A 22,612-nucleotide genomic window follows, 5' to 3' on the forward strand; every position below is an offset into this window, starting at 1 on the left:
AGACCCTCTGCTTTCAAACAACAACAACAAAAAAACGTTTCATCCTACCTTGAGAAGTTCTTTTGTAATCAGCTTTTGAATATGGGTAGGTTTCTGCAAAAACACCACATTTGAGCAAAAAGCAGAGACAGTTCCATGATTGTGACGTTCATTGATTGATTGTTTTCATAGAGATCCCATTCAGAGCGATCTTTAAAACAGACACAGACATGCAGCCGCTTGCCATAGGGCAATACTTCCGGGTTTAAAAAGTTGCGGAAGGGCACCATCTGGTGTATAATAGCTGTATTGCGGAAAGCCGGAAATACTCATAATTGGCAGGGAAGCGTTTTCTCTTGATTGACGAGATATCTCGTCAATGGCGGCGAACGAGTTAAACACATGAACCCTTCCTAATTGCATAGCACTGTTGGCTTACAGCAAGAAGGTCCCTGGTTCGAGACCCAGCTAGGTCAGGTGGCTTTTCTCTGTATGGAGTTTGCATGTTTGTTTGGATGTTGGTGATTTGTGCTCAACTACTGCAGTACAGGTAGATGCAGAGGGAAGGAAGACATCAGAATATGACAAACTTTCCGTGTCCGTCTTTGTCTCGCTCGCGAGTCACACGTATCCATGCAGCTTCCAAAGCATACTCAACCACAGACAAGCGCAGATGGCTGCATTCGACACATACGCAGTACAAATGATATCTTATACAAATGATTACTCTAGCAGGCTCTCAGGGCTGTACTGATTTGCGTCATTAACAGGACATTAACAAATTCAGGATAGATGAAAAATAGTAGTGGACATCTGATAAATCCTTTGTGAGCTGCGGCTTTTCTCACACATTCTGAACTATGACGACTACTCTGCCACCCACAATCCGCTCAATTCAGCGCTGGGTTATTTGCGATTGAACAATTATATCATTATTTAGATTTTGTAAATGTAATTTTCTTCCCGTTGCTTGAGCCCCAAGTGCATGTGGGCTCCTGGGCCCATGCCCATAATGCCCAATGGATAATCCAGCATCATGTGCGAAGAGGTCCCTATATATAGCAGCCCCCCACCTCAGTTTTTTGCAACATCCCTCCTCCACCCCATCGTTTGTACATCTATCCCAGTTAAAGAGGGGGGAGAACTCTTGCTTTGAGCTAATATTCTGAGCTCGGAGCCCTCCCCTTGGACAGAACACCAATGCTTTATCTCATCCCCCTATTGATTACATGTTAATGCAGACTCGTGAAACAAGGGAAAAAATTATTATACTCATGTCATCCCCTTTGCACATAATGTGACGTATATACTGGTTGCTTTTTCCATGCATTAGGTAAATAGAAACGGGTACTGTCAAGCTCCAAAAACAACATAAAAGAATCATTAGAGGTTCATGCGACCTTCCCTCGGTCATAACACTATTTGTTCTGCTAGACCTGCATGAAAACAGACCCTAACCTCTAAGTATGGCTCTAATGACTTTACTAGACAGGTGCATCCTGGTGAGAGATCGTGACAGAGGAAAGACTTTGAAGTTGTGTTTGTGAGCTCAGCTGCGCTTTGGGATTTTGTTCCTGCCAGGAAAAAGTACAAAGGTTGCCTACTTCATCTGTATGAGTGCATGTATAGATTTTGGGTTCTCTTTCACTTCATGATGCAATATCTTCAATCAGTTTACTCTAACATATTTGGCAGATACTTTTAGTTTACAGCACAGTCAAGGTATGCATTCTGCTTTACTGCTAGCACAATGCTCTACGAATTAAAGGCAGGATAGGCAGGAATTATCTAAAAAACGTTTTTACAAACTGTCTTTATATACCAATACATAATTAAAATGTAAGTACTCTGAAAAAGAGAGTATATAACTCGAGTGTCTGTAGACCTTTGACGACTGTTTTAAACACAGCTCATTATTTCCATTCAGGACAAAACAAATGATTGGCTTGCGTGACTATCACTCGCGACCATGGCACCACCCCTGTTGCTACAGGATCTGCCCACACATGCGCACACCCGATTGATTTGAATGTGGGAGTACTTCGATTCGGCGCAGTAACACCCTCCCTCTCCCATTATGAGAGGGAGAAGGGGAGCAGACTTTTCAGGCGAGTCGAAGTACTCCCAAAAGTGCTATTACGCCATACAATATAGTTCCTCTTTTAAATCCGCTTAGAAAAGCGCTACGTTTTATTTTGTACCACCAAACTTGCTCGTATAACTACTTGTCTTAAATAGGAAAAACGTTGATGTGTTTGGTCACTTCTAACTTTATCTCTAAATGGTACCATTGAATGAATGGGGCTAAGCTAAATGCTATCGAAGCATCGCAGCGCGCTCCAGTGCTTACGTGCACGCACACAGATGATAGAGGGCTGTATCAACAATTCTTAGTTAAGGTAATAACATATTTTAATATTGAAAATGAGTAGACTATTCCTTTAAACCTGCCTACTCTGCCTTTAAGGTACAATATGTTTCCAATTGCTGTTAAATATGGTAGCATTGGTTTATATATAAGATTTTGGATCTATAATGTGTTTTTGACCTGTAAGACCCCACATCTGTGCTTTAGGTCTGCCAGAGGTTACAATCAGTGAGTATCATAGAAAAAAACGCCAATTTCTGAATAATAAGCTGATGTCATCCACTGGCAGCGCTTTCTTTTCCTGTCTAACACACATGTACGCACACACACAGTGTCTGAGGCAGAATGGATGAGATCATTCGCAGGTATTAAAGAACAAAGGAAACGACTGGCATCCTGTGTCTGCAGTTTCCTTCCATTCAGACATTGCCGTATATGCCAGAAATATACAGGAATGTTTCGGGGTAAAGACTTTTGACCAATTCTGTACCTTAAAGTTTCTAGAAACATCTCCCTCTTTGTGTGTGCAGGCTGGATTCGAGCTAGTGTCAGTAGATGGAGAGTCGCTCCAAAGTGTCACGCATCAGCATGCCGTGGATGCAATTCGGAGGGCTTTCAGCAACAAGGCCAAAGACCCAATGGAGTTCATCGTCAAAGTTCCCAAGAACCAAAGGGATTGACTTGAAAGCAGCCAGATAGAGACACACATTTGAATTGTATTTTCTCTAATACTGCTGGCTGGGTGTAAACAAAGGGCATTGGTGTGAACTCACACCATCACGTCCAGTGGGGTGAGAGGCAGAACTCTGAATGAAAAGAAATGGGCTTCCACACAAAGCTTCTGGCCATTTACAGACGCTGATCTCTTCTATTCGCATGTCGTTTTGTTAAATCTGTTTACAAGAAATCTGACAAAACAGTCACAAGTTTTCCACCATTAAAGGCACAGAAACCAGTGCCGGCTCGTGACTGCTCATTCGAGGGGCGCAAATTCAAAATAAGTGCTCGGAGTGTCATGTGTGTTCCTTGTGTTTTCAAAATATGTTTGTTGCGTCATGTGAACCATGTGCATCACGTGTTTTGTCAAAATAAGTGAAATGCTGAGTATGAAAGTCATAACACTACCTATCCAGTCATGGCCTCTCCACATTCATGATTAAAAGAGATTAAATAAAACCATGTTATGGATTTAGATCCAGATTATTTTGCCGGTTTGGTTTAGTTAAGGTCCAGGGGATTATTACCAAATGGAGGTATTTATCTCTTTTCAATATCTATTTTTGGAAACAAACTAATATACACTTGGCTTGGCTTTACTTGTATTTGTGCCTTAAATCTGTACATATGAATGATGCAAATGAAACCTATACTTTGTGATTATTGTAGGATCAGTGTTATATACTGATGCAATGAGAAGCATGAAAGAAAGCATGTACAAAACATCTTCTCTGCACTTTTTGCAGCTCATTTGATTACAAAACATTGTGTGCTTCTAAATAAAAAGGTTACAGTAACTGTTTTTGTTTTGTAAGTCTGAAATGTTGACCTTTAATAAGTCACTATTATAGATTAGATGTTGTAAGTTTTGCATATCAGTATCAATAACATTGATTAAAAGAATGGTTTTGCGATTATAAAGGCAGTGCAACCTAATACTGGTTTTTCCAAGCGTTGTAAAAAAGCATTTTTGCTCTTCTGATTGATGCCAGTGATAGAAATGAAAAGATAGCGGATTTAACGTGAAGTGTCTTGCTTTAATTAAAAACACATTTTTACAAGAAATATACAGCATGAAAATATACATACATGACTACAAACATTATAGACTGACAAATAAAACAAGCACATATACTGTAGGAGGGAAAAGATTAAATGTTAATTTGCTTTGGTCTATTCACAGTGGTTACACCTTCAAAATAGATATTTTGTGTGTCTAAAAACAAATATATTGAATATGTCAATAATCTTACAATATGAAAAATATTTACATGTGTATTTAATCAAAGGTTTGATTGACTGATGTTACTCAACATGTGCTATAATGATTGTACGGTCATATCATAGATGAACAGCATCTATAGGACACAACACACATATATCCTCGTCCAATCACAGTGCTTCTCTGGCCATTCATTATTTTGATTCTCAGGTAGTGTCATTATAAAGCTATTGCAATAATGATAGATGCAGATCATGTTTTCAATGCTTAAAGGTATTATAAAAAGCAACACGAGACCAATCACAAATAGTGAACCATCCTGATCAATACTGACTCATTTGGTCTTGAATGAAAACAAACAGAATGACTGTTACAAAAAAAGTGTCCTTATTGTAGTATTTGTTAAATGCTCCATTTATTGTTTGGTAAAAAGGGAAGCACTGAATAAATGTGTGAATTAAAGGGGAAGGTAAATGTTCTCATGGTGCTATCTTTGGTTGAGATGGATGAAATGTAATTTTGCATGCAGTGTTCCCGTTTATGCCATCATTTTGTGCCATTTTTATTTAATCTTTTTCCCTGATGTCAAAAAATCATTATTACAGATGACTGTGTTATTTTTACGGCCGTCGCAGTGTTTGGTGCACATTAGCCAAAATATCTTTGCTTTATTTTTAACAGATACAGTTTATTATGAAAGCACTAACTAGGCTATATGATCTACTGTTAGAGCTCTTCATGAATTGCTGATGGCAAAAGGTCCCTATGGATGCCTGTGCGTAATCTGCATTACAGATTTGTTAAACCCACAAAGTTACCACAAAATAGCTTTAGGTGCTATATATAAAAATATACATCATTTATATTTATATATTCTCATTTTACTTTGTTTTTAAAGGATCTGTTATGTAAAAAGCAATACTTTTATATAATATAATATCACGTTTTTAACAAAATGACCACAAACATTTGATAAGTAACTTTATGCAAATGTACATTCTAAAAAATGCTTGGTTTTTTAACCTGGCGTTGGATCAAAAACGAACAAACCCAACCTGTTGGGTTGTAATTTAACCTGTGCTGGGTTGTTTCAACTCAAAATGATAGGTTGTTTTAACCTATTGTTGGGTAAAATATAAACATTTTCTGGTTTAATTTAACCCAACAGCAAAGTTTGTCCTTTTTACCCAATGCTGGGTTAAAAGTAACCCAGCATTTTTTAGAGTGTAATATGATAATGTACACTAAAAAAAATGTTGGGTCAAATATGGACAAACCCAACAACCCATAGTTGGTTAACATCAACCCAGCATAGGTTTATCTACAACCCAACAGTTGGATTTGTCCATATTTGACCAAACCCAACATTTTTAGAGTGTACATTTAATTACTAAGCATAACTGCTCCATCTGATGCAACCTGTGTGATAACTCAATTGTCTGGCATTAAAAATGCTACAACCATGCGCACATGCAGTTCACTATGTACAGTGTGCACAGAAAGAAACGTATACTATATTTGCTAGTTATGTTTTGTTATGTTGGCTAATATATAATCCAATTATAAAAATAACACTTCTACATTAGTGATTAGTATCAAACGTAGTCTAAGCAGCGGGTCTGCGGGATAAAACGAAGGGTTTTTACTGCATAGTGCTGTAAATGGCTAAAAGGAAATGGCACCATGTTACTGTGTACTCTAAACACCAGAATAGCAACTAAATCACTAAAAATCATACAAAATTGTATTTTCAGTGACCTAACATAATATGCTCAACAGTCTCCCAGTCTTTTCTTATCTAAGTAATTGCTGGCAAAAAGTGAATATTAAGTAGTGTAGTCTAAGTATTGCATGATATTACAAGTATGGATCTTTCGTCTTGTGGTTTCAGAACAAGTACTATCTTTGAGGACATCCTTGCCATCATAATTGGCGTCATGAACTGCTGTTTGCAGTCATTGTACATTCATTCGAAATCACTCAATGTTTCTGAGGCAGTGTGAGGAAGAACATAAAGATGAGAAAATACAACTTCATGTTTATTGGCCTCTGGTGCCAAATGGCGCACATGATGTGACTTGTGGTCTGCTGCCTCCTGTATGTGAAGTACATGAAACTTGTCCTTTTAGGTTTCAGAAACGTGCTCTTTCATGTTTGTTTCACAAGCCTGCATTATTCAACAGTTCATGTGGCCAAGCATAGACCCAGAAAGACAGCATGAGCTTTCATTTGGGACAAGGTCATACCTGACCTCGCTACAGTTGATGCAGAACTCTAGTAGGAGCAGAACTTGAATTCCTGATGTGCACAACCCCTATTCTTTGTTTGTTAGTTGCCTAATTTGATTATGGTTTAACTACTCACAATAGTGTAGAGTATTGGGCACCATTAATACATGTTTAAATCCATTCCAAACATTTTCCTGGTCTGCAGATTCCATCTGGGCCTGGCGCTCCACAACAATAGCATGCCTGTGACTACTGATATTCCTCACACAACCACAGTAAAAGTGAATTCTGGGGGCACGGACTGATGGCGGAAAGTGAGACGTAGGCTAGATTTCAGTGGCAGTGATCTCCTCAAAGTGGATCTCATTGCCACGCATGTCAAACTCCTCCATGTCCCTGTTCTCCAGCTCCAGACTGAGTTCCCTCATCACCCGCTCCAGGTCACGGTTCCGACGATACATCTGGATGTAATTCTGCTGCAGCTGTTTCTGGTAACGGATCACCTTGTCTTTCTCCTCCTGCCACACCCTGCGCTCCTCCCCGAAGGCCTCCAGCTGGTCTTCACTCCGTCTCCTCTCATACATCAGCTCCGCTCGCATCCGCTCCACTTGCTGACGGAGTCCATGTAACACGTCCATGCTCTGCCGTTGCACTTTCGCTTCATCGCTCTCATATGCCAGAAGTTGCTCTTCGCTGCTATTGTCCCGGAAAGCAGGGCTTAACCCGTGGGCAATTCCAACACGGCTTTGAGGCAGAGGCAGGCTCATGCATTGCCCTTTAGGTGGTTGGTTAATCGGCACTGCCAGAGCCTCCTTGAGACGGAGAGACTCTTGTTCCAATCGTCCCATCTTTTCTCGCAAGAGCTCGGATTCACTCTTACGGCGCTGTAGCTCATTCTCACAGACCTCCAGTTCTAGAGTGCGGGTCCGGGCTGTGGCGTGAGCCTCTTGCGATCGAGCCTGGCTGGCTTGCAGCTCGGAGCGAACCTCTCTCATCTGGGCCTTCAATGCAACAATCTCACTAGCCTTCTGACCAATGTCCGCTTGTACGTCCTTTAGCTGCTGCTTCAACAGAGAGATCTCCCCTGACTTCTGACATACCTATAACAAACAGACACAAAGGCGTGAGACAATCAGTTATGCTCAAGGCTGAGATAAACAGCGGGCTACCAGGTCTCACCTCCCACTTCGTTTCTTCTAATCTGGGACCAAGTTGAGTCTGCTCTTTTTCAAAAGAGGCACATCTCTTCTCCAACGCCTCCCTTTCCTGCAACAATTGGGAAAAGTCTTCCTGCAATTTCTTCTTTTCTTGCTGCAGCTGGAACACTTGCAACTGAAGCACCTGTTGCGCACGTTGAGCCTTTAACTGTGCCTGCTTCATCTTGGATGCACAACTCTGCCGAAGATCCTCCAACTCCTGCTCACAACGCTTCTGCTTCTCCTCATACACCTACAGACATAAAGAAGAAATATTTTATTCTTTTGCCTTTTCATTCCGTCTACCAACAATTTGTAGAAACATCATATGTTTTCATATTTGTGTTGGTCACCTGACAAATGGCTGCCTCGTTCTCATCCAGATTTTCCCTGAGTTGCTGTAGCTCCAGGTCTCGTTCCCTTAGTTTCTCCTCTAGATCACGAATGACCCCTTCGTATCCTTCCCCCGGAGCCGGGGACCTTCCACAAGACCCGCTGTCTGAAAGGGGCTGGCCTCGGCCACTTAAAGACCCCGTGCTCTTACTCGATGATGATCGACCGCTGTCGGAATTAGAGTGTCCGTGTCCACCACCGGAGCGTGTTTCTATATTCCCATTGGGTACCTCGCTCTGTGCCAGGCTGTATCCAGTGCTGCTGTAGGTGGGCAGGCTGGAGAGGGAGTTGCGTCCTGAGTCTGACATGGTACAGGATTGGCTACTCCTTGCATTGCGACCCCCACTGTATGAGTTTCGCTTCTCACCTAACCCTGCTCCAGCACCAGGAAGTAAGAGATTGAGACTGCTCTGGCTTTCAGACAAACTGCCCCCTTGCCGTGGAGACAAGTACTGCACCGAATTGCGATTCTTGGGTACAACAGGCTTAAAGGCAGTTGGACGGATCAGGATCTTTTCCATACTCTGTGATAAAAAACGAGAGTTCATGTGATAGATATTAACATACTGACAATTCTCATAACATCATCTACTCATCTAAAGCCCGGAATACACAATTTAGCTGTCCCAGATGAAAGATTGACATTGCGAAACAATCGTTGCGATTTTTGTGATCTTGGCTCATACTCTGTAGTCTTATGTCGTACAGTGAGAGAGGTTCAAAGACGGCCGTTCTCCCAGTCTAGCGACCAAAGATAGCCTACGATAGTTTTCTGACAATGTCAGAAATTCAGCATGAGCAACGCACAGTGTGTTTGCTGCTACGACCTACATACCAGTAGTTTACCATTAGCGCATGCTGATGACATTACGCTAACATATGTCACAGCCTCCAATTCAATAAGTGTCATCATTGTACAGTCTACATGCTTGTCGTGCCCAAGTTTAAATGCTCCATGTCGCTCAGTGTGATAGGGTACTGATCTTACAGGATGGCTAAAATCCTGCAGTGTATCCCGGGCATAAGCTTTGCAGTCTTAAGTCTGTGACTAGAGATAAGATTGCGGGTCACTCTGCCTGCTAGCTTTTTACGCATTCAGTAAGCAGTTTTTCTAATGATTTTCCCAGGTCTCATTAAATGTTAGAGAGTTTAACTGAGATGTTTCATTGATTAGCTGTGTACAGTGAGTGATGGCATATTGATGTATTGCATTTTCTGTGAGTACAGAGATTAAAGTCTCAGACGATCAATAGAAAAACAGCCAAACACGTTTATCTATTGTGTGTATTGAGCATGAGCAAAAGCAATTTTTGATTAAAGTGTACAGTTCACCAAAATATTGTGAAATACAGTGAAATATGGTTTTAAGTAAGGGATAATGTACAGCCAGGTGGTTGTTTTTACAAGATAAATCCCAACAGGTTGGTCAGGAGGACCTCGATCCAAAACATCCAACTGGATGTATATTACTCTGGTCATTTTATGGCTACTTGGATTTATATTAAATGTATATGCAAGTATTAAACTGCACCAGTCAATATGACTCCCGAATGGTGAGAATAACCTCAATGCCAGCACTGACCCATTGAAATCAAGCATTCAAGAGCATTATGCATACATGTAGTAAAAATGAAAAAGCACACTCAGACTCACCTTCTCCAGCCTGCCTGAAACTGGGATGAGCTTGGGAGGAGGGCCACCAATGTTACCATTCATGCCCCTGTTATCAGGAGGTTCTTCAGTGTCACTGCACGGGCTGCATGCGGACACGTGGTTATCATTCCAGTCACCCACCGGCTCATCACTCAGATAGCCGTAGTTACCATTGCCAGCAGAGATAAGGGCAGAAGACTTGGTTTTAGCAGGTAGGGGAGGCTGGTTGTTGAGAAGTTGCTCTTGTGAGCTGGCGCTTCGGAGCGTTCCCTCTTGTTGTCGGAAACAGCTGGTAGCTGGTGTGGGTTTACGATACTTAGCACCGTAGTCGCTGACGGCTCGACAGTGGCGCTCCTGGTAGGTACGTCCGGAAATGAGGCTGCTGACGGAACCCATGGTGCCTGGCGTAGCCACAGTGGGGGAGTGAGACACTGAGCAGCACTGCTGGACCTCAGCGCTGGGTTTCGGGTGATCAGTGGGCACAGGCAGAGCCTGAACTAGAGCCATGGCGTACACACGCCCAGGACATATAATCTGTAGAAGAAGAAACAGGAAGTTGGAGCTTGATGTTGTCAAATTTAAAGTTACTTCTCAATGATGATTTTCACAATTTTGCATTGCAAAGCAGCTTTAGAGAAACATTAGTAAATATTAATTTATAATAATATTATATATATGCAATAAAATAAAAATGCAATAATACCATATATATATATATATATATATATATATATATATATATATATATATATATATATATATATATATATATATATATATATATATATATGGTATTATTGCATTTTTCAAAAAGTTCATGAGATGTACATTAGTGAAAATAATGTTTTTGTAATTGGTTTCTAAATAGAACATTGACTGAATTGGTGACAACTACATTAAATTTAAACCACTTTGAGCCAAACCACGATTGGCATCACGTCTGAACGCTCCTCAATGTTACATATCATAATGCTTTTTGAGCAGACAATGTATGAATGTATTAAGCCTACCAAGACAGTATATACTTTTTCTGAGACTGAAAGTGAAAAAAAAAACATTTCTACAAAGTAAAAAACTTCATTTTCCAACTTCTGTAAGATTATTTCATGGGTGACATTCAAAAAAACAGCTTACGTTACCTTTACCTTATTCAAGAGCCCAATAGTGAGTTCATGGCTCGCCATGAGCTGGAAGTGAAACAGCGTCTCCAAGCCTTAAACACTATGGCACTAGCTTACCCACACTACCAAGACATACAGTAGTGTGTCCAGGGCAGAAATATGTACAACATTTGCTTTTCATGCCAACTCAGGTCAGATTAAACCATCAAAATATGAGGTGTATGATACAAAATGGACTTAACACTGAACTTTTAAGGTATTTATTGGACAAAATAGTTGATAAAACAAAGTATATTAGGGAATCTGGCTTTAATTCAAAAATGTCATTTATATTTGTTGATTCTCTTTTGTGGTAATATTTTGTACTCATTGTCCTGGGCTGTCTTTATAAACTTTGCACATGTGTTTTGCCAATCCTCCTTAAATTCTTCTCAAAGCTGAGCTTCAGTCTATACTCCAAACACACCAATGCAACATGCATGCAACATTTTTAATGCATCTTTCATCAATTATTTAAATAAACAAAGACTTGACTTTTGGCAGCTACTGTATATACTTAGCCTGTTGTCGTGTGCTAAAAGCAGTCTCACCACATGGAATAATCTGCAAAGAGTCTGCCAGTCCAATTAATTTCACACAGACCTGAAGCACTTCAAATAACATTCCTTACTGCCACATACAACTCACAGAGTTCCCAGAGATCAAGCTACCCTGACTGCAGTGGCATCCCAAAGACCTTTGCCAGTCGGACAGAGAAAGACAAAGTGGGAAAAAGGCGGTGTATCAGTGTCAATCTGGCACCAAGACATTGCCTTTACTGTTGACTCATTTTAGCTGAGGTTTGAATTCTGATGAGGTTGAAAATGTAAGACATCAGCATGGGAGGACAGTGTTTCTGTTGGTCTAATGGCGCTTTCCCATTGCATAGTACCCCACGGTTTGGTTTGGTTGGGTCAGCATACTTTTGCAGGCTTTTCCACTGGGTGCACTACGTAGTAACCAATACTTTTTTAGTACCACCTTGGTTGGGGTTCCAAGCGACCCGAGCTGATACCAAAACGTGACGCGAAAACACAGTAGATCACTGATTGGTCTGAGAGAATCGTCACTACCAGCGTCATCACTATAATGTAAAGATTAGCTTTACCGTTGTGCTAGCTTGCGCTGTATCGAGTAAACCTATTGTCATCTGTGCTTTGCTGTAAGTTCCCTAACTCCATTTTAGCGATGAAAAACATCCACAGGTTGAGAATCAGGAACACCATACTAGTTTTTTTCCAGACTTGCAGTTTGTGGCGGCACATTCGCGACGCCCATGTCCGCATATATGTTTAAATGAGGCTCAGCGGAGCGCGTCGACTGACGCCACAGGTGTTTGTACAGAAACTGTCATGTGAGACAGAGGTAGTGATAAACGCGATGTGCAAACATATATTTGAGGTGGTCAATATTAATTTTGTGGCTGAGAAATATTAATGTATGGGAATGTACAACGACGCTCTCACGTGTATGATGTCACAGCAGTAGGCAGCGCAAATATACCATACTTTCTCCATTTGTTGGGTATTAGTGCTTTTGTTATTGCTTTTCCACATATAACCTTACCCACTTCTTTAAGTTAATTAAACAAACCACTAACTTGAAAAAAAAGGGGTAGTACAAATTGTTTAATTTTCTGATTTACTGTTTTCTACATAAAACCAGCCTACATAACGTAAAGTGCATTCTGTGAAAAATATAACCTTGATATCTTAAATATTGACTGAGTAAGGTCATGTCAAAGATGAAAATAATGAAATAGCTAAATTAATGTTTGAATTTGAAATCAAACCTTGATGCTCCTAATCTCAAAATTAGATTATGAGATTTCAGCCTGCCTTTCCAAAGTCACATATTTACAAATGTATAAAAACACCTCAGACTGGGCACCAGCACTGGCACAGTGTAAAAGGGAAATAAAAGATTCTGCTCTATTCCTTTAAATAAATCCAGGTGCATGGCTAAAAATGTGTATATTACAGTAATATCAGAATATTTTGGAAAAGAAGCGAATGAGACGAAACACAAAGTTTGAAAGAGAAAAGTGAGAAGGATAGCGTGACTCGGTCAGAGTAACAGTTTCCAGGGCGGCTCTCTCTGTGAGTGCTTACGCACATGGTTCCACTAACGTGGCTATCAGGTATTTCTGCTTCAGTGGTTCTTATGAAGTATGTTCCTGTAGCTTTCCAGCTGTCTCACTGCGCTGTGATTGTGCTACGCAGTACAAAAATTAGACCTTAATGCAAAAAATACAGCAGTAAACTTACATAAAATGGTTTATCATAAACAAGGTGCACCTACAATGTGTTTAAGGCCCCAGTATGGTTCAGGCAGAGTCATTTATAACTAAATAGCATTTATCAATTTGTTTCCATGGCTCTAAACATCTCTTACTCCTAACCAGTCTCATGTAGATGCAAAAACTCGTGCAACACATACGCCAAATTCCAATTTGGCGTGGATATGATACGCCAGTCCTTCCCCTTTTTACTTAAAGGTGCGGTGTGTACATTTTAGAAGTTCTTTTGACAGCAATGAAATATTAATTAGATAACTATGTTTTTAGTGGTGTATAAAGACCTTACAAAATGAACTGTATTGTTTTTATTACCTTAGAATGAGACATTTGATCTACATACACCGTAGGTCCACTTACATGGAAGCCAGCGTTTTGCGCCATCATGTTTCAACAGTAGCCCTAAACGGACAAATTGCCATACAGAGCGCGTTTGTCAGTACGTTTCTCAGACGATGACATGTTTTCCTGTGACAGCTACCGTAGCTTATCTATGTGCTTCGAAAGGGAGGGGTGCAATTCGCAAACTCACCACTATAATCTACACACTGCACCTTTAAAACAGCGGGGTTTTTTTTTTCGTTTTATGTATTGGTTAATACATTTTTTTATTTTTTTAATCTTAAATCTTAGTTAAATTTCAGATTTGCTTTAGGATGTTATAGGTTTCTCAATGTTTTTGTCTATTTTTAAGCCATGGTCGCTTGGAGTTGGGGTTAGAATTGGGGTTTGTGTTAGGATGTCTTTTTATGTAACAAAAAGTTTATTCTAACCCCAAACGCAAGCGACAATGGTAAAAAATTGAGAAACCAATACGTAAAACGACAAAAAAGATGCGCCAAATTGGAATTTGGCTTATGTATTGCACGAGTTTTCACACTTCCTGCTATTTATAGTGTCAGATTACAGATTATTATATATATTGTCAGATTCCAGATTTTCAAATAGTGGTATGTCGGCCAAATATTGTCCTAGCCTAACAAACCATACACCAATAAAAACCTTTTATTTAACTTACAGATGATGTATACGTTTCTATAAAAAAACCCGGACTGGTTTTGTGGTGCAGGGTCACACATTTAAATGCTACTTTAAAAAAAAGTTAGGACTGGACTTCTAAACACTTGCAATGCACATCCTGCACAAACTAAGCCATACATAACGTTCCTTCACAATGTGATGAGAAGACCCCACGCCCCAGGATCGGCCCCTCTCAGCCCTTTAAACCCTGCAAACTTCAATCCAATCATTTTAAGACTATTCCCTGCTGAACTGAACCTCAGAAGTTGCGGCTTTCTTCCTGCCCTTCGCAGTTTGAAATCACAAAAGCAAATTTTGCTGATGCTCCCCTTCACCTCTGCTAATGTTATTAAAGTCTCTCCTTTGTATAAACTCCAACCCCATCAGCCATGTGTGGATGAATTGCATTTATTACTGGATAAGACGTTTCAATACATCAAAAAGTGTTATGTAACAGGATAAACACAATATAAGCCATACTTTCTGTAAAAATGTATGCATTTGAACAGCAATAAAAATAAAAGGAAACTTTAACTAAATGGTTGCTGGGTAATTTTTATTAGATGTATAAAGTCATCTTTCCTCAGCTTCCATGCTCGGTTGTATGTGTGGTTCAAGTATCCAAATACTTATTTGACCCAGACAAAAGTACATTTGAAGAGATCAGATGCAAAACCTTCTTAGTGCGTCTGCCATGTTTTCTTGTAATTGAGCATTTTTATCAGGATCTTTAAGTATTTAACAAATCTGACTGTCTTTCACTGCAAAACCCTCTAAGTGCATGCAAGCTTTTTTGGCAAAAGACTCCACTTCTAAAAAAAATTCACTCCTTTAGATAAAGCATAGTAAATATTTGGACGTTGCTGAAAAATGGACGTGGCATTTAGTATTTGATAAACACATAAGACATGCCAAAAGCATTTAGTTGATAACATCTCATTTTTGACGAAGGTGGTGTTTAGTGACTTTTGCATCTGAGCTCCTCATATACTACCACCTACATACCATATTATAAACATGTACCGTTACTTGATTGAACATATGTCATACTTTATTATCCTAGAGCAGCTGAATCCACAAACAAATGCAGCTCCCTCACTTGTGTCCTCTGGCTCTTTCATCTCCTCTGTTTTGACAGTATAAGAATAGTGTGATTCGCTGCTTCAGGTGTTTCTAATTGAATTCTTCAGTATAAGGCCTGGTGGCTGAAATCTTGTTATGATAAGTCTTAATAGCTCAGCCGCCGCCGGAAAGGATTAGCGGTGAGGTGTGAATCTCTTTGGGATCATGGAGCTTCTCTGTGGAGACTCTTCTCAGTGCATGCCAGGACTGAGCCTGGAACCCAACAGAGCTCCTAATCTCTGAGCAGAAATCCCTAAACCCTTAATCACATTTGGTTTCTGTTTGGTTCAAGTGTAGTTGCGGGCAGGATATTTGATGTACGCTCAGATCCTGATCAAAGCCTTCTCCCATGGAGACTTTAGACATGACATTGTGGCGTCCAACATCGAAGCCTTTGTTCTGATAACAGCAGGATTTTTCAGTAAGTGTGCATAGAGGTATGCGTTTACCTCATAGCTTTATCCTGAATTTTTATGTCTGGGAAAGATATGTCAAAATGCATCCCTTTTCAAAAACATTGGAGACAAAATGTAATAAACATAGCACATTACATTAAGTAACCCTCGCAGGCACAAACACACACTGAAACCAATGAAACTAGAGAGCGGTGGAGGCAGCAAAACGAAAATGCTGACCTCATCCAGTACCTCATCTGATTGTTGGAAATGAAACCACACACCCTCATTAACACACCGTCTGTGTGTGAGTCTGTTCCCTAAAATAGACACAACGAGTTTACAGGCTCTGCTAAATGTTACTTATGGAAACACTTGCCATTTAAAAAAAATAAGACAATTCATCCACATAAACTCATTTAGTCTGATGAGTAAGCATTTTAAGATCATAAGATCATGCTCCCAACGCAAAGTCATTTCCAAAAGGTAAGCATCTTAATTATATTGTTTCCTGTGGTCCTTTAAAACATCAAAACTGCAAGGTAGCACTGCATGGATCCATCAATAAGATAGCAATACCAGTATGCACTTCAACAAATTGCAATTTTTAGTTACAAAAAGTTACTGTACTCTTTTTTATTCCTTTTATTCTTAACAAAGTTACTATTTTACTATTACTATTTTCATTTCTTAAAAATTTCCCTTCAATCCGTTGTTACAATACTTTTAATTGTTTAAAGTTCCTATATTGTGCATTGTTAACATAATTTATTTGTTCATAATATCCATGTTCACTTGTTTCTTCTGTGCTCCCCAAGTGGTGAATGGGAGGAGTTGCACCTGCTCTTGCATTGCCATATTAAGCAGAAAGTGACGTGGCAAAGAAAGGTGGGAAGGCACACAATGTTTTGAATTACCCTACGCTACAGATCTTGATGTATTGTCCTTTTCCTTGTGGTGGATTTAATTGAAGAAATATCAAACATGCTTTTCCATCAGAAGTGGCTAAAATACTGTCCAAGCCATTATAGCAACATAGCCTAAAAAGCATTGTTTGCAACTAGGAACAGGGTTGCCTTGATAAAGTTATCCTGTTCCTACAGTTACCCCTTTCATTCTTCCCTCGTACGTCCTGTCCTATCATTATCTTGTGCCAGATCTTTGTCATCATGTCTTTTTACATTTCTCCTGCATTCAAACAGCTGTCACATGTACACCAGTGTTAGCTATAGATAAGAATCAGTGTCCTGCTTCAGTCACACTTCTGAAGCCCCCAGTGGGCTCTGAGCGGCTGTACGGCAACCAGCGCTCCCGCTCCGACACTTCCTGTCAGCTGCGCTCTCTATCAGATAAAATTAACAATGCTACACAAACATGATAAGATTCACAAACAAAAAGGAAAATGGACTACAGCACCAAACATACTGTTAGGGATCTTGGTTGCTGCAATTACAAGGTTACACTTTTTTATATTTTATTATTTATATGGATTGGAGAGTAACTGTAGCAGTAATTATGGATAATTATTAGATCCTTTGTTATTTAACACAGGATGAGGAAAATAGGCAGTGCATAAACAATGAGTACACAAAACCAACTGCATAATCTATTACATACAGTCTATTACATACAGTCTAAGACCTTTATTAGATACCCGCGGTCTTCGGGCCCTTTAGACGACACTGCATCACTCATCGGCATGACTGACATAACTCAATAAATGGGCCCAGGAATACTTCCAGAAACCCCTGTCGGTAAACACAATCCGCTGTGCAATCTGCAAATGCCAACTAAACCTCTATCATGCAAAAAGGAAGCCATATGTATACATGGTCCAGCAGCACCGCCGTGTCCTGTGGGCCAAGGCTCATTTAAAATGGACTGTTTCCAAGTGGACAATTGTTCCAAATTTGACTTTCTAGTTGGAAATCACGGATGCTGTGTCCTCTTGGATAAAGAGGAGGGAGACCTTCCAGCATCAGTGTTCAGTTCAAAAGCCAGCATCTCTGATGGTATAGGGGTGCATGAGTGCATACGGTATGGGCAGCTTGCATGTTTTGGAAGGCCCTATGAATGCTAAAAGGTATATAAAGGTTTTAAAGCAACATTTAAAAGGTTCCTTTCCAGACGACGTCTATTTCAGCAGGACAATGCAAAACCACACACTGCAGCTATTACAACAGCACAGTCCAGGAGCTGAATTGGCCCGCCTGCAGTCCAGATCTTTCCCCTATAGAGAACATTTGGCGCATCATTAAATGAAAAATACGTCAAAGATGACACCAAAACTCCAGAAACTCATAATTTCGACACACAGACGTCTTTAAACCGTTTTGAAAAGAAATTGAGATGCTAGCTAGACCATAGCAAACATGCCGGTAACGCTTTATATTACAACACGCAATGTACCGCGCAATTAAACAGAATTTACAGCATACCTGTTGGTAATAACAGAGTACCTCTACAGTACATACTTATAGGTATAAGGGAACAATGTGTTAAGTTTGAGGTAATAAGGGGGTAAGAATATGAATTTTTATGGAGTATTTTATCTCTACAGGGTTCGTATTGTAATACTCCAGTTTGCGTCCCTATCAGCTAATGTGTTATATGTTTAAAACCTAATAGGTTGTATCACGACTGTCAGACAGTCTGAATAGTTCACCGGCTCCTTAAACAAGAAAAGTTTAGTCATGAATTATACATTTAAAATAATGTAGTCACAAGTGAGGGAGTCAGTGCCATCATTGAACTCAGATACCCTCCTCTGTATGTTCAGATAGACACACATACACAAATGCATGATCTTCTCTCAATCCATTTTTCACTCCATTCTGAACAACGACAATGAGTCACTGATCACAATGTCACAGTTACTTTACTGTCTGAGAATGAGGACTATGCTTTTGGCACACAAACAAAAGCACTGAGTGTGTCATTAATTATGTGTTTAAAACCAGGAAACAAGGCGAAATGGGATCATAGAGATGTCAAAGTGTGTTTATATGATTTATTGATAAGGAATATTTTAAAGTCTTTTAAACTTCCTCAAGCACATCTTGAACTGTAATGTCTCATTGTTAACATATGTTGAGAAGACCTCAGTGTCTTAGATAGTTAAATAAAAATAAAATCTGCTTTCATTTTTGTATAATTTTCATAGAGTTGTTTTAATGAACACATTTAATTAAACATCAGCATTAAAAATAGATTTGTCACACTACACGCAGCATTATGTGAACAAAAGCATGCAAAATGTGTGGTTTAAAAGAAATGGTGAACACTTACAAAAGTGAATAGTTAGTTTAAATATACCACTCCTTATAGAAAGTTCCACCGGGGACGCACGTGTGTTGCCGCGTTTACACTCCTGAAACCAAAGGTAACTTCCGGTCTCTGTTTATTAATCAGCCTGGCTAGTAGGGCTGGGTATCAATTCAGATGTTCCAGATCGATACGATTTCGATTCACAAGCTATCAAATAGATTCGATTTTCGATTGCGATTCTCAGGCCGATTTTTATACTTAATTCTTGATTCAACTCAATGAATATAGATTTAATACAAATACTATATTTGTAAAAAAGAACAGTGAACAAGAATTTAAAAAGAAATTAAAAGCCACAACACTATCGTTGTAGTCTTGCTTGCGAAATTTAAAATGCTTCCATACCTCTGACTTTTTATGTGAAGGTGGCATCAACGTCAACGAAGCACCTGAAACCACCATTTTAAGCACTGAATGAATGAATGACAGGCTCACCTCTCGCTCCTTGGTAACATCGCGCAAGGCAAAAAAGAGGGTGACATCTAGTGGAGAAGACTAGTAATTAGATTAACGTTAATCTTACGTTACGTAAAAAACGATTCGTGGCCTTTGAGAATCAATTTTGAATCAACCACATTACAAAAAATTTTGCCCAGCCCTATTGGCTAGTGGCTAAACTGATCTTTGAAACAAATACCTTGTTGAAATAAAATGTTTCTGTTTGCTAAAGATGAGGGGGGACAAGGAGCATGGATCACTGTTGTGTGGAGAAGTTTGGCATTCAGGCAAGAATTTAAGGATCTGTAGGTAACATTGTATACATTCATTTTACACAGTAACATTAGCTCGGTGTAATAGTTTATACGCATTAGATATGATATAATGAAGACAATTGACATGTCATTTATTTAGCTTGTTATCAGAAATAAACTACTCTAAAAGGACTCTGTTGTTATTGATTCTTTGCAGAAGTCTACCGGGGTTGCGTTTGGTCCACAAAAGCCATTTGTTGATTGTTGCTATTGAAACCATCTATATATTACTAAATATTTTCTAATTAAATCCTAAAGGACTGTTCACACTATGAACAATAACTATAGTTTTAAAAATTATTCAAAAATAAAGAAAATATAGTGGAGTTCACTTCAACTATAAAGACAACGATACAACACTGGAAAAAACCTGTGGACACCAGTTCCACATGATTGAGTTAAGTTTTCTTAAAATGAAATTAACATTAATTAACCATTGACAGCCAATCAAATCAATTTGAATTTGAATTACTCGCATATTTAAAATGGCAGACAACCCTGTGGAGTAGCTTATTGCCGCGGTCCATAACATAAAATTACCTTTGGTATCCAACGTTGTTGCAGTTGCAGTGTAATTGACTACGTAATGTTTTTATTCTACTACACTGACTACGCCAATAGATAAAATGATAGATTACACAAACTAGGGTCACTGTTTAGAGATATGCTATTTATAGCCATATAAATGCAGCAAGAACAGCATATGTACATGTTGACATGAACGATTGCAAACGTTTTTACGGTAACACTCTACAACAAGGTTGTATTTGTTAACAATTAGTTAACGCATTAGGTAACATGACCTAATTATGAACAATAATTCTATAGCATTTATTAATCTTTGTTCATGTTAATTTCTGCATTTATCCTAGTTTGTGTAATCAAATCAGATGGGGGCCCCATACATAGATTTACCCTGGGCCCACAAATTTGCTAAATCCTCAACTATGGGTAATATACTTATGCAGCAATAGTTAGCCTGTCTGGAACCAAGCTGACTTAAACCACATCACTGTGTGACACTTGCATTACATGTGAACGGTCCCTACGCTAATAGGATTTTGTTTCTCTCTCCCCGTCGTCCTCAATCCTGTAACGTCCATACCGCCACGCCGCCAGAGGGAGCCCTCGCCGGGGTACTGACATGGCGCCGCCCTCTGCTTCTCTGACTGTTTCCTGTTTGTTGCTATTTAAGATTCAAGCTAGCCTAGGCCTAGCGCGAAGTATTGCCAGTTTACCTGCGTACCGAGCGTTATTCTGATTGTGATTTCTGACTGCCTATCGTTGTGACCATTTGTCTGCCTATCTGTTTATCTGCCTTTTGGATTTGCCCCTTTGCTTAGTTTGCCTGGATTGGACTGTCTATCTGTGTTTTGATCTGCCTGCCTGTATACCTGACTACTCTTCTGCCTCACGGTTTGATTTGTTTGCTTGATTGGTTTGTTTTAAATAAACACCGCAAAATGGATCCCAGTATTCCTGAGCATTCCTTACAGAATACTTCGCCTACCATCGATCCAGCGGAAGTAACCAATCTAATGGCTGCTTACAAACAACAAAGCACGCTCCTGCAGGGCTATCAGGAACAGCTTACACGGCTTCAAGCCGTCAACGAACACCTCACTGGCTATATTCAAGCATTACCATCCACCTCTGTGAAACGAATGAGCGTTTCTGAACCTGATAAGTTTGATGGTACAGCGGAACACGTGAGAGGGTTCCTTCGTCAGCTGGATATTTATTTTCAAGATCATGTGAGTGATAAATTATCTGATAATGCGATGTGTTCTAAAGTTTTCTCTTTGTTGACTGGCAAAGCGGTCGAGTGGGCCTCCGCTGTTTGGGACACCGATCCTCGTATCCGCACATCGTACTCCTATTTTGTACAGCAAATTAAAGAAGTGTTTGAATACCCAGCGGGGGGAAGAAGTGCTTCATCGCAGATCATAAATATGTCCCAGAACCATCGTCCTGTCGCAGAGTATGCCATTGAATTTCGCACGCTTGCAGCACAAAGCGGTTGGAATGATAAATCGCTAAAGGATATTTTTCAGAACAGTCTGGACGTTGATCTTCAAGCTGAACTGGCATGTAAAGGTGAGAACCTCTCATTCTCTGAATTTGTGACTTTGTCTGTACACATCGATAACCTGATGAGAAATGTGCCTGCTAGAACGAAACTGAAAACTTCCACTAGGCCTGTATATGCCACCAGTAAAGTGTTCCATACCGCTGTAAATAATGACGACATTGTAGAACCAATGCAGATGGGGTTCGCTCCTTTGACCATGGCAGAACGACAACGACGTCGTGAGCACAACTTATGTTTCTATTGTGGGAAACCTGGACATCGTATCGATAACTGCCCATCCAAGAAACCTCGCAACACCAACACGGTAAACCAATTCTTTAACCTCCCTTCTTGTTATGATATGTGTTCACAACCAGTAACAATCATCCACGATAATATAACCATGTCATTCACAGCATTAATTGACTCTGGCTCTGCACTAAACTTCATTAATGAAGATGTTGTCAATAAATTTCTCATTCCTGTCATCCCATGCCAACCTCCATTAAGCATTTCTGCCGTCAACAATGTACCCATCGGCAAAGGTATTACTCACCAGACTGTTCCCCTCACTCTTCAAGTTGGTCTACTTCATCTTGAAACTATTACCTTGTATGTGATCTCTTCACCCCGTTATGACATCATATTGGGACACCCCTGGCTTGTCGCACACGATCCTAAGATAAACTGGAGAACCGGAGAGATTCTACAAT

General features: G+C 39.8%; 2 protein-coding genes across 3 annotated transcripts in view; one reads left to right on the forward strand and one right to left on the reverse strand.

Moving 5' to 3' along the window:
* pdzd7a (PDZ domain containing 7a) overlaps positions 1 to 3,866 on the forward strand; it is a 28,661-nt gene extending 24,795 nt beyond the window's left edge. The window contains exon 15 of the mRNA XM_055169800.2: positions 2,878 to 3,866. Coding sequence (XP_055025775.2) covers positions 2,878 to 3,027 — 150 coding nt within the window. The 3' untranslated portion in view covers positions 3,028 to 3,866. The remainder of the gene's footprint in view (positions 1 to 2,877) is intronic.
* Positions 3,867 to 4,080: 214 nt separating this feature from the next.
* The window catches only part of lzts2a (leucine zipper, putative tumor suppressor 2a), a 73,647-nt gene continuing 55,115 nt past the window's right edge, over positions 4,081 to 22,612 (reverse strand). For both annotated transcript variants that reach the window (XM_055169799.2, XM_055169798.2), the window contains 4 exons: positions 9,757 to 10,290; positions 8,064 to 8,627; positions 7,694 to 7,963; positions 4,081 to 7,614 (listed from right to left, as the gene is read on the reverse strand). In XM_055169799.2, the coding sequence (XP_055025774.2) occupies positions 6,841 to 7,614; positions 7,694 to 7,963; positions 8,064 to 8,627; positions 9,757 to 10,263 (2,115 nt within the window). In that variant the 5' untranslated portion in view covers positions 10,264 to 10,290 and the 3' untranslated portion in view covers positions 4,081 to 6,840. The remainder of the gene's footprint in view (positions 7,615 to 7,693; positions 7,964 to 8,063; positions 8,628 to 9,756; positions 10,291 to 22,612) is intronic.

This window comes from Misgurnus anguillicaudatus, chromosome 11 (genome assembly GCF_027580225.2).
Source record: "Misgurnus anguillicaudatus chromosome 11, ASM2758022v2, whole genome shotgun sequence".
NCBI classification, from domain to species: domain Eukaryota; kingdom Metazoa; phylum Chordata; class Actinopteri; order Cypriniformes; family Cobitidae; genus Misgurnus; species Misgurnus anguillicaudatus.